General features: G+C 42.6%; 1 protein-coding gene across 1 annotated transcript; it reads right to left on the reverse strand.

The window, feature by feature from the left end:
* Positions 1-984: 984 nt before the first annotated feature.
* On the reverse strand, positions 985-9,727 carry RB195_010894 (uncharacterized protein; the record flags this gene model as incomplete). The annotated part of the gene is made up of 14 exons (XM_064192082.1): positions 985-1,003; positions 1,063-1,251; positions 1,312-1,398; positions 1,468-1,533; positions 1,601-1,728; positions 2,682-2,832; positions 2,923-2,994; positions 7,545-7,621; positions 7,675-7,738; positions 7,800-7,889; positions 7,948-8,078; positions 9,277-9,336; positions 9,519-9,587; positions 9,644-9,727. The coding sequence occupies 14 exons, from the start codon at positions 9,725-9,727 to the stop codon at positions 985-987; spliced, it is 1,287 nt and encodes a 428-aa protein (XP_064049665.1).
* Between the last annotated feature and the right edge of the window lie 3,472 nt (positions 9,728-13,199).

Consider the following 13,199-nt stretch of genomic DNA (forward strand, 5'->3'; position numbering starts at 1 on the left):
GTTCATCGCACTTGTGTGATTTTCATACATAATAAAGTGCTGATTAAAATTTTTTCCTGCGCAAACAATTTGACATACCCTTACCCTTGTTGCCACTGTCCTAATGTCAGTTAGTTGTTCTGTGAATGCTGTTGAGACTAGAGAAAGAAAACTAACTCAGTATTGTGCGGATAACGTTACCCACTAAAATGGCTATTAAATTTTACGCTGTTAGGGAGCCAGATCGGAGAATATTTGCGTTTTTAAATGTTGGATGCTGCCTATGAAGTGCTTCAAAATCATTGCATGTTTAATCCTCTGCATAGCAAACCATTTTAATTGCTCTTAGAAGAACGAAGAAATGAACATATGCTTTTTTCATTTGAATTGTCCCTCGCCCGACTTTGTTCTCTTGCAATTCTTCCTTGTTTTTCCTTCGTATCTTCTCCACAGTTTACATATTGTACTTTTTCATGACACTTTGAATCTGTAAAGTGACTTGGAACTAAGGAGTAAAGAGTGGAATCGCATTCTTTCCTCTCTCTTTGTTGAACCCTTATATTTATATGTACTCCTAATTGTGATTCTACCATGAATCGCTAATGAATCCTCCACGGAATGCCACCAGAATCGAAAACATTCATCTCTATATTTTTTCTGCTACGACCCATCTTTGTCGGGCGACGAAACTCCTTTACATTTCATATCACCTCATTTGTTCACGTTTTTCGGATGAGTCGGATATCACTAGAATGCATCACTCAGACATAGGAGAGAGCGTGGGTGATCATCGTTGCGTTACGATAGTTTTTGTTGGCTCGCGACAGGTCCCATCGTTATTATGACATAGAGTTAGTTCGAACGACTGGGAATCTCAGAAGAGAATTACGTTTCCTTCTTTTATTGCCAAGTAACTATCTAAGTCTGAACTTTCATTGCGAGCTCGATGTGGATGGTCCCGTAGATCCAGGCGAACGTCTCCGTACACCTCGTTCGTATCGTTATTTAAAGACAGAATGATTGGCTGAAAATGTGTATGGTGAAGAGGAAGGAGCTCTACATTTCCTTTTTCTTCTGACGAACCTGCACATTTTCGTTTGTATCCAAGCTGCGAGGTTAGCGCGATTAGAAACGGAATTCGTGCATGAAGAACCACCAACGAACGAAGACAACGAACTAATGCTTGCTCCAGACGTCCACTGTGCCGCGACTGCTTTCACACCGTAGGTTTGTGCCAGCTGTTTCATGTATTGGATCGGATCAGTGTCCCAACTAAATTTGTTTTGGATTGCCGATCAATTGCAGCCACAACCAGGTGCAGGAAGTACCTACCTTGTTGTTCCAGTGATGTAAACGATCAGCTTGTTCTTAGTGGAGTAGTTCTTTGAAAGAAATGTGTTAGTGATGGCTTGCAGTGAGCTACAATCAGCAGTCTAACAATCAGAACTACAATCCATCTAAATTCCTTAGTGTGCAATGAAAGCCTACAGCTTGAGCGTTTGTCCTTGTGATCCATCTTGTGAAAGTGTTTTGATAGTGTCGATCAATGTTTGCCTGTAAACACGCATGTGATGACAATTCTAATGGTAGGGCTTTGTGCTCATTGCTACGCTTGCCTTACCTGTCTTGTCCACTGTGGAAGTTCGTACCGTAAAGCTCGGAATCAATAGCAGTCGCCACCAATGCGAATTGTGTTTTGCCGTCGCCAATAGCGTTTGGACTCACGAAGTCGATCAGTGCTTGTTTGAGCTGAAATCTCCCAACTTATGGGTTTTTTTCAGAAAGTAGGTCTGAATTTTTGAAGCGGTTAGAGTTGCTCCGTACGGTATGAGGATTTGGAGGTCAGAGCTAAAGCTCAAGCGAGCGAAAATTTGCACGGAACGTGGTTGAGTTATGAAGAATTAGAGCTAAAATATGCGAGTTTTTTCAAGTGGAAAGAACAAGGATAGGAAGAAAAAGAGAAGCTATGACAGTAAATTTTTGGTATATTCGGGTCAGAACTACCTGAAACTCGGCACACTTGCGTAAGCAGCTGCGCTCGAAGCGGTGCGATGGAAAGCACCGCTTTAAGTCGAAGAGGGCCCCTTGGTAGCACCACTCATCGGTGAATTACGTTCCACCTCGATTCCAACCGCTACTTTTCCACTACACCACTTCGAGCACAGCTGCTTACTCAACTGCACCGAGCTTCATGCCGTTTTGACTCGACTATAAGTATATGAATGAGAAGCTCTCTTGCTACGTGGTGGATAACAGGGAAAATGTAGTTTTGGTGTTTTTTTCCTGGAAACTCTATTTTCCTTTTTTTTCCTCTTCGTAACTGTAGGCTAGATGTCATACCCTCTGTAACTAATGGTTAGGTTTCAGAGCCTTAGTCATTCACTTCCAGAAATAAGAATGCAGTTGAGGCCCCCCACCCCCCACAAATGCACCTTACTCTGTATAACCAACCATGGGGGCTAGTCTGAAATTCCGTTAGTGCTACTCTTACAAAATGAGGCTAAACGGTGCTGCTGCCTGGGTTGCATCGAACTGCTTCGCTAAAATAGGAAAAATTAAGTTTCAAACGTCGATCAGATTTTCTTCAGCAAACATCAAAGTTTTTGTATCCGAATGTTTTTGTGTCTCGGATCTATCGATGCTGCCGACAGCTATTCTTTGAAAACATAGCCGAAATTATTGGTTTCACACACTCAACTCACTTGAGCGAAATCACTAGCACTTATAGCGGAAGAGGTGTCAACGATCAGGTAAATATCGTAATTGAGGCCCGAAAGCTGGCATGGTACGGATGGATCCTGGCTAGGAATTGGAGATGTGGGAAGCATTGTTGTTGAGGGCATTCCAATGCCACTTAAAAACACATTCAAAATTGAACGAGGCAGATGTTTACCTTCAACGTTTACAAGAATAGCGGCTTGTATTTGATCTAGTGAAACTCACGGGCATCCGTTGATGTAAATCCACTGAGTTACGAATTGGAGTTGATCGCCGTTGAAAGAGTAAAAGACGTTGCTGAAAAGATTTATAAGGAAAGACAAGTTCGTTATGAACTGATCTGCTTTGATTTTTCTTATGCTTTAAAAACCAAGATGACCCCGATGGCTCAGAAATAAGCATAGACTCACATCCGTACCGTTTTCAGCTTGGAAACTACTCAAAATCATCCTAGTTTGATGCTGAAGCTCGGAAACGAATACAGGGGATGGGCCTACTGGGATTATACTCCGAATAGAACTGCTCAGTTGTTACATAATCTTTCTGCTACCGTGTGATGAGGCGAACGGTGAATTTGTTACAGTGGCAGCTTCGAATGAATAAGTACAAACTGCGACACTTATACGCGACTCGAATTCGGGAACCTTTGCAAACCTATCAGTGTCTGCAAATTTTTGAAGATTTTCTTCACTTTACACACACTTAAGTTACTTGTCCACCTTTTTTGGATTTGCTTCGACTACCTCGGTGTGTACAGCTTGCTAATTTTTACCGGTATAGATGAGGATATCTATGTACAACTCGTGGTTCCCAATCTAAGCGTTTTGTTGAGAAGCCGAGCGCAGTAATTTCAATATGGTTTATTTTCTGCAAACTTCTTCTGAAATAGAGAAGGTCATTTTTTGAATGAGTCATAATATTGCACGTCTAAGTCCATCAAACACGAGAAAAAGAAATCGAAAGAAAGAGAAACAGAATCTTTTACAAATTGGTGAAATGACAGCGGAAAGTGGTCGATGCGCTTTATGTTTCATTTTCGAATTTTATAACTGGAAATTCACAGAAGAGTATGGAAAGTTCCCTAAGAAGTGTTACAGATTGCAAAAGATGTCAATTCATGCATGGGATGCGATAATTTTAGGATGAAATTGTTACAAGAACGTGTTAATTCATTGCAATTTACTTAACGGCGGATCATGTTCCCTAACATACAACAACTTTGCAAATTTAAATGGAACTACTTGTTTTAGGACCGCTTGAACACTTCTTCGCGAAGTTTTGCTGAAAATGCAGATGTTAAATCTTCTGTAACTTATTAAAACGAAGTTCTCACCAAATCTCAATTTCTCCTTATTTTCTCTCTAATTTTTTGGAAATTGTCAACTAACTTGAGTATTAGTAATTAAGTATTTGCACTCATCTTAGAGAAAAAAGTGTATATTAGGAACTGGGGAAACTCTTTCCACAAAATTCAGATGACTAGCCAATGCTTTTCACTATTGGAACCATTGAAGATTTCCAATCGTAGTTAACAACGAGACACAGGTAGTGATTCAGTTGTTTTGTCAAAGAGAAGCAGAGCCCAGTATGTTTGCTTCAAGGAATTCGGACCACGCTATCTGTTGCACACGAAATGTCTGTTGGACAAAAAAAGTTCCACCAAGTTGAGGGCAGCATATCACGATTCCACCGCGATGAGGGGAGAAGCGTGAGACAGGGTGGTGCATTCTGGGATCCGGGATGGTCTTTCTCTCCCTAATCGTCATTCCTACGAAGTACGTTAGAACGCTTCTCTACGTACACATTCGAGACCTCTCAGAAGCCAGTTCATTGGTTGGGGAGAAGACATAGTTGATCTTCGATCGCCCGCATGCGGATGGGGCGCGGGCACAAGCGTAGCGCGTTGCAACGAAATCGTCGTAAAAAAAGGCGACTTCCACGCCGTGTTTTTACGACGATTAGGAAAAGATAAGCGGAAGCACCCTTGATCCCACAATCTACAACCCTATCTTGAGCTTCTCCCGCGTCAGATTCGTGGTATGCTGCATTTAAAGCAGTATACATACATTGGTTCCCCAAGCTCATACATGAGTCATCTACAGGTGAATTACAAAGAAAACGTTGCAAGCAATATAAGTATAATAATAAGTATATAATATAAACGAATTCTTATTGATTCTACTGCAATAGGAGTTACCAATTTACATACCAAGCGTAAAGCGCGTCATTATCATTTACTGAGCAAAATCACCTCTTCACATTTGTATCTCAAGAAACCATTGATATCTTCGGTTCAGTATATTCCTTCCGAAATATGTCCTACTCTTTGCTCTCCTGCTTCTATCGGAAAAGAGCATAACTAACTACCTCCACGTCCAGCATTTTGGCGTAGAACTATACGCCCCATCTCACTTTTCACGCCTATCTAAAAAAATGCCTATCACGTGAAAATGGAGTCTAATGAAACTGGTTCCCAGCCGTGTAAAAAAATCTCAGAAAATTGTAGGATCACTATCGCGATCTTTAGAATCACAGAACTAACAAAGAACTCATTTTTCAGTGGTGCAGACTTTATCCTTTATGGCTTTTCAGCGCTTTCCTTCCCATGCGCAGAGCTTTCACTGTTTCTGTTAATCACTTTTATCTAGGCTCTTTTTTGTGGTTGTGTTTTTTTTCACCGATTAACCTACCGCTGGTAACGTTTGCCTCTTAGTCGAAATTGTTCTTGCAAAGATTATTTATTACTAAGTTTACAAACATGTATACTTTGTCAACCAGCGTATTAACTTTTTTTCGTATTCTTCTTCTTTTTTCCAGGGTAAGAAGGGACCCTTCAGTTTTATTCCTAGCTTCCGGTTATTCTGTTGTTTTGTTTTTGAACTTCGTAATTTTTGTGGTGTTTGGCGCGTAACAGTTACGCTACAGCATCCTTCAGCATGCTAGGTCTCACCAAGTTCTCTGAGCAGTCCAGATTGTAATCTCGGACCCATTAGATCGTTTGTTCATCTGCTCATACTGTTTCGTAACCTCTCTAACGCTTCATTCCTCGCAGTTGGGGGAAATCGATTCAGTACCTACAGTTGGTTCAACACCGACGTGCGATATTTACTTATAGACAAGCTCTGCAGATGAATGCTAAATGAGCACAATTTGCAGCGAACTTCAACTAGGCCACAGAAATGAATTGCTATGTAGCCAAACAGAGTTTTCAACAAAATTGGCTACTAATTGCAGTAATTGCATTTTTAAACGCGGCAGCGAAGAAAGGCAGCCTGCACACGATGCGTTTCAACGACAACCGTTGGACCAGAGCCGTAAACGACTGGGGTCCACTCGACATGAAACGCAGCGCAGGAAGACTGCCGACCCGATGGCAGGACTTACGAAGTCTTTCAAGAAAAATCCCTATGCTCGTCGTGTCTCACGCGAAAGGAGAAACCACTGGGCGAGTCTGGCAAACGAACGGGACAAAACGGCCAACTATGTAGGAACAGCAGTCAAGGTGATTAAAGTGAATTACATTTTTAAGCATGGCACTTCCAATGGATTCCGCATGATTATTACAATATTCCAGATGGTACTAAATCACCCTGTACTGGTTGTTTTTTTTTGTTGTTCAGAAGTCTTCCCAATCGTAAGCGTCCTTAGGACTTTTTTATCTGACTTTCTTCCTTCTGCTCAATTGCTTTCATTTGATAAGTTCTTAGACGCTCTCTTGATTTGTACACCCTTTGCGGTGAATTATATCAACACAAACATCGTAAACTTCCTGGTTATTTACATGAAATTGGCTTACTATCAAAGCCGTGTTGAACGGGAAAAACAGAACGTGGACGAGAATGCAACGTTTATGAGGGTACTTGTTCGCACCACTAACAGAAGTGATTACTGTTCCATCAGCTCTCTGCGAATTAATTTAATAAGACGAACAAAGGAAATGCCACAGTCAAACAACGAAGTGAAGATGATTTTCTCTGTCTTATAATGTCATAGAAGAATGGGCAAGATGCTGCTGTTTCTTAGAGTAGTGGCAGAGGAAGGACGCAGAGATATCCCTATGGAATTGGAACGAAGCCAAACCTTATCCAAAAATTCATTAACCAAAGACAATTAGCTGAAAAATAGCTTGGTTGAGTCCGATAGTTGTGGTTAAGAATAGACTGAAAATTAATTAAATGTGTTGGGAGATAGAAGGTCTCCTAGCCGAACGTCACTGGGTGTAACGGCCTGACTCATATTTGACCCGAAGACCGATCCTGATTTGTCATCACTATGATAATTCGTTTTATTTCACGCACTTGCGTTACGTTACTTCTTTGAATCTCCTAAATTAAATAACGATAATATGTGTCAAACAGATTAACGTTATTTAATGTAGGAGATTCAAATATGTAAGTCTTAGAGGAAGAACACTGAAACATCTACAGAGCGAATTTACTGAGTATACTTGAAACAGTAGGTTGCGTTTGAGTTTGTTTGCATGATGATGGTCTACTCCCAAAGATTCGTCGAAATTGCTGTCTTTTTGTTACCGCATGAGGCATTTCTGTTGAGCTCGGAGTAGCCTGAGCAACCATTATCTTTGGAGGAAATCACTAGGAATCACTTATTCTCGAATTTTGTCTGAGGCGCAAAAGTACAGTAAAATCCTAACTATTGAGATAAGAAGTCCAAATAAATGCAGATGTGTAGTGGTTCTCCTTTTTTTGCAATGCTACTTAACTTTTTGCAGACATAATCGCGGATTTAGCTGAGACAAGGCCAAAGATACTGCTTAGGAACGTTCAGACTTTCATATAAAAGTCTTTAGATGTTAAATGTTAACTACAACTAACGATTCGTCATACCTAGGTTGTCCGGTGAACTGCGGCAGTGCTGTTGCTTGATTTTGGACGGATTTACCACCAAATCCGACGGCAAGCAGCTGAACGTAGTATTCTCTGTCTTCTCGTTAGTTGTGTTAAAAATCTGACTGACCATATCATACTTTCTTGTGATTTGTGCAAGAATCGAGCTACCTAGCACCGTTGTTCCAGTCCATCTTTAATTTTGCTGGATTTTGTTGTACGCAATATAAGAGACTGCAAGGTAGTAACACTTACGCGTCGGCAGATACAACAACCATGATGTGTTTGTATCCGTAGCGAAATCCGCTCGATGCCTCCACTTCGGATTCTTCTTTTACTAGAGCTCTAGAAAATTCGAAAGTATCTCTGTGAGCATAAGGACACTTTTGTTGTCCATACATACTGGTAAAGGTTACGGTCACTAGTGTTGTCATGTGCAATTGCGTTGATCGAGTTGACAAGATTCGTTCTGTTGACACTTGACGACAAGCTACCATACGATTTAGCACTCGTGGCGTAAGTATAAATGGTGACCTGAAAAAAAAAACAATATACTGCTCTTATAATACTTCCAGTTATATACTTTCTGACTGTAATTTCTTTTGGTTTAAGTTTATGGGAGGAATGCTGGGGATGTTTAAAGTATGGGTTACGGTATTCAATCGGAGTGTTAGCGGTGTTTTGTAGGTTTAACAATTTTGAGACAGATTACAGTCGAGCCTGAGTGAGGGTTTCGATCAATGCACTTTGGCGAAAGAGCTTCTCACTAAGAGATAACATTCTCGGGTTTGTACAACGTTGGGATCTCTCCACTAGTAGGTAGGGTTGTGAACGGAGTTTGTGAATTTCATTGTGAAAACTCCGTTTCATATCCATGGATTTGACTGCGCGGGTTTCAAGTGGGTCATGCCTATACGGGGACGGAGATTATGGGGAGGAGGGTGATTCCGTTCATTTCTTCCCAATTGCCGCAAAAAAACGACCCGAACGATGCGGCTTCGAGCGTTCCAGAGCGCTATTTTCTTCGACGAGTTCTACTGGAGCGCGGCAGAAATGCGCGCGCGTTTTTTGCGGCAATTAGGAAGAAATGGACGGAATCACCTTCTTCCAGGAATTCTACGACCCCCATAGGCATTGGCATTACCAACCTGAAACCCCCACCACCCCAGATTCGTGGGATGATGTCTTTAAGGAAGTAAATATTAACAAACGACGCCGTGGAACAAGTGAGGAACGTGACCTTATTTTTCGAGAACACATCAGTTATTTCTTGACCGTGTTTTCGCAGAGGTCATACAGTCCGGTAACTCCAGGTGGTCCAAATTTCTCGAATTCTTGTATTTTTGGGAGAATTGTCAATCTCTTCATAACTGCTTGTGGAGAGATTTTAAACTAGAGCACTTCTCATGGTCGCTGTCTCTAAGAATATGATCTTCCTTAAATTACGGAGTGTTTAATCGAAATAATATAATAAATATGCGGAAGTGACGTCGACTATTACTGCAGCGAGGATTAGCGTGGAGTCAATGATATGTGGAAATGGTGTGGAAAGGGCAGCTGAACAAAGTATGGAAAAGCTTGCGAAGCCTTATGTTAAGGGCAAAAAAGTGTGAGTTTTTTTCTCAAATATTGAGCTATATTATTCATCGTGGAAATATGCTATGAATTAGCACCAGTTGTACAGAATGATCGAAAAAAAGTTAGTTGAGATCAATCACAAGCAGTAACTCACCTGCGAGTCATACTTCGACAATGTGAGTTGTGATGTGAAGTCGAGTAGCCAGTTCTTGATCTAGAAAGAACGAACGGTTTTCTTATCCTTCTATGTAGCTACGACTTCATCGGAGATAGCAAACAATGCAAAATTGCGACAAATACCGCTCGTCAAAGCCTTGTAGACGCTGTTGAAGTGCTTTGTAACGTGCAAGTTTCTTTGAAACGAGGATAGCGAGGAATAGAGATTCTTGGACTTACTTTCACGAAGTCGTTAGCTGAGACAACGTTAGAAACGTCGACGAGAAAGGTGAAGTCCGCATCAATGGCCTGAAGATCACAGTTTTCTTTAGTTTTATTTACTCTAGAGCCGTCACCTCGCATACCTGTGGGATGCAGGGCACCTGTAGGCACAGCTTTGAAGCTTGTGCTGCGAAAAGAACCGAAGCGAGAGTGATGACGGTCCGCATCGGGAACGCAATGTGCTACACTGATATGCGATATCAGCTTGGTCGTTACCTTACTTCTTGTCGATAGGAAGAACCACACGGTGGCAAGAACCATAGAGCCAGACTCTGGAACGAAAATTCTCGCTGACATTGCGACCTTAATTGCTCACTTAAAGGCCAGAGATAATGTTCTTAGAAGAAACTACAACTCAATACTCAAGAAAATTCAGAAAATAATCCGGATTATGGGCTCTTTCAGTAGCTTGAGCGAGGGAGCCGATTCGCGTTGTGTTGGGATCGTAAACATCCACTTACCCGCTCCGTTCTGCAGGTGCAGGTAGCCGTCCCACCTCACAGTGACTCTTAGAAATACTTCGTCACGTCTGCATGAAGACGTGGAGTGCGTGAATGAATACCTTCGTGCTTCGGTTTTCTAATACAAAGGGTGCAGCCTGTTTCTAGAAAATGGACTCATGTTAGAAGAACGGAGTGGTTGACCTTGATTGAATTCAATATCGATTGATGTTTATGAACACGTATGCAACATATATATGCGGACTTGCGGAGGCCAGCCGTGCCAGTCGGTGTCTTAATTTCCCCAAATAAGTCTGGCACCAATCAAACGACTTCGAAAGGGTGAAAGGCTTTGTTGGGCTAGAGAGATTTCGAACGATCGGAAGTGCAGACGAGGTGAGAACATGTTGCCACCTCGGCACATCCACGCAAGCTAAAACAAACCTAACAATAAGAAGTGAGGTTGTAAATAAATAAAAACCCGAGAACTTGGGAGCAGTTTTCGGCTCTTCACCCCAATTCTTGAATCTAGGTCCATGAGAACAATATTTTAGTGTTTCCACTAATTGCTCCATCTTATTCATCTTAGCAGAGGAATTAGTTGTTCGAAGAAATGGAAGAAATTATTTTCGGCGTTATATTTATCATTTACGTCTCTCTCCAGAATCTCACTCACATTATTTTATATGTCCAAGGATTTCGTAGCGCTCCACAAAATCCGGTTAATATTTTATTCTAATATACAACCGCATATTCAAGTGCCTGCAATCAGTTTGCTACCTGAAATCACACTGCTGGTGGCCCTACTAAACGCAATCAAGCGTTCGAGTGTACGCATTGGGAACATACGAGCTGTACAGCCTGCACTATTGTATGGCGAAAGATTCGAGAAAAGAAGAAAAGCGTGGTGTTTTCCAGCACATCGCCAAGGCCCACAACCTGAAAGGTCAACTGCCTGAGGGGGGCGAGGGGAGCATGGATTCTTTGGCAGCAACCATTTGTTTCGTCAGGCTGAACTGGTGAATAATGTCGAGTCTCCAACAAAGAACATCAGACCTCCTTGTCCTGTCTTCTACGATATCTGTGTGCTGCCCTACTGGAAACACGCATCAGAGATCAGACCGTCATCATCATCGGAAACTTCGCTATCTACTACGACGATGCTGGTGAAGAAAGGAAAGTAAGTGGCCGCACGATAGCGGCAAGGAACGACCATAATAACCTGGTGGAGGAATTTGGCCCAACGTCGTCTAGATGTGCCTTTGTACGACCGCTGTATCGCTGAGGACGTAGACTCTGGATCGTAAGTGCTCACGCACCTGCGGAAACCGCTGAGTACAACAGTAAGGACGGCTTCTATGATGAGTAATTGTACCTCAATTGTAAAATACTCAGCCAGGAGGTGGTCATTGTCGGAACCGACGAAAACGCGAAGATGGAGCTTCAAAAACAATCTGATGTGCTAGGGAAATGCGGGTGAGCGCACTACGGATGCCGCTGACCGTCTGTCCGACTTACGTGAATAGACGGCCCTCATCATCGTTTAAAACTAATCATCGACGCCATCAGCTCACGTGGCAGGGTTCAACCCTTTTAACGTATGAAGAGCAGCTTTCTCCTTAGTCAGACTTCCGGAAATCCAGAACTGTTTGGAACGTCGCGCTCGAAAAAAAAAGAATGCGGTGCGAAATTCTTCCGACGTTTGTCTATTCATACTGGCGTGCGAACCAGAAAGAAGTTTAGCGATGCGGATTCCTTCACAAAGTGCATCCAGGACGCTGCGAGGGAAACACTTCCAGTTCAAATGCCGCCGAATATGTTTGTCTCCGCCGAAACAAAATCCAAGTATAATTCAGTATGCACAGCCCTCATCACAGGCGATCTCAGCCAAGAAAGACATCTGAGAAGGAAGCTACGCGGCAAACTGCAAAAAGACCTGGAAAACGGACAAACTTTAAGAGCGAAGTAGTTTGAGAAGGTGTGGGAGGACAAGAACCCGCAGAAAACCTATGCTTTACTAAAATAGAATAGTGGGGAAATGAAAAGATTTCCGAGACTTCCAATGGAGTGGGTGTTTGTAAAGCAACCCTTTCAATTTGGTAGGATCACTTCAAAACTTTGAAACGGCTCCTCCTAAAATCGAGCACGTTTATAGACTGATATATGCGGTTAACAAGGAACCACCGACCGAGTCGGAGGTTCTGGTGTGCGTGCACAAGATTAGAAATGGAAGCGGTTTTTGAAGCCGATGCGGTTAGCCTTTCTGGATTTCTAAGTCACTTTCGACACTTTCGACTCTCTTCATCGAGGGCATCTCCTCAACGTGCTTCTTGTCGATGGTCTTATATTCGCGGAAGAGAGTACAAAACTTCAACATTTTGTCAGCCTTGCATCGAAGCTTGTTCGAGCCTCTTAAGCGCAAGTAGGTGTGGGTCTCTTCGAGACTTTGAATGGGAATCAAGGTGGACGGACAACTGATCGAATGTCGATGACATCTGTTACCTGGAGAACAACAACAGCTATGAGAAAGATATTCAGCACAGAACGCTGAGGCCATTTCTGCATCTAACTCCTTGACGAAATGTCTGTGGTCGATCCCCATCACCAATGAAGTCAAACTGCAAGTCTACCTATCCGCAGTTCGCCTCATGATGATGTGCGGATCGAAGACTTCGGCAGCACCGTCTACAGTGATGTGGACTGCATAGCACGGAAAGGAAGCTGCTTAAAGGGTTACTTGGCTACTTTGGCCTAGGGTATGCCTCAATGAAGATTTCTACGCGGAAATTGATGTGGTATACCGGCGGATTACACGGAAGATATCAACATCTTGCATCGAAAGTAGCTACAGAAAATCGTCTTCGCTTCTTTGGTCATATATCAAGAAAACCGGCAGATCGCTTCGTTAAGCGAGTTCTGAGAAGTTAGTCCGCTTCAAGCTGGAAGAATCCAGCCGACCAAAAACAGAAAATCTGGACTGAGGTGAAAGAGGACCTTAGGGCACTCGGCGAGGTTGAGGAGATCAGGCGAGACCTCAGATTTCGCAGGATATGGAATAGCGACGGATGGATTGATTCTATGCCAACTCGCGCAGAAGGCCGAGAAGGTTGGGCAGAGTTCTGTTCAAGAACGGCACACTTTGGCGAAGATGCAGGTAATCAGGTATGCAAGTAATAATGGTGTAGGTGATTAGGTCAAG

The sequence above is a fragment of the Necator americanus genome, chromosome III (genome assembly GCF_031761385.1).
Source record: "Necator americanus strain Aroian chromosome III, whole genome shotgun sequence".
Classification (NCBI taxonomy): Eukaryota; Metazoa; Nematoda; class Chromadorea; order Rhabditida; family Ancylostomatidae; genus Necator; species Necator americanus.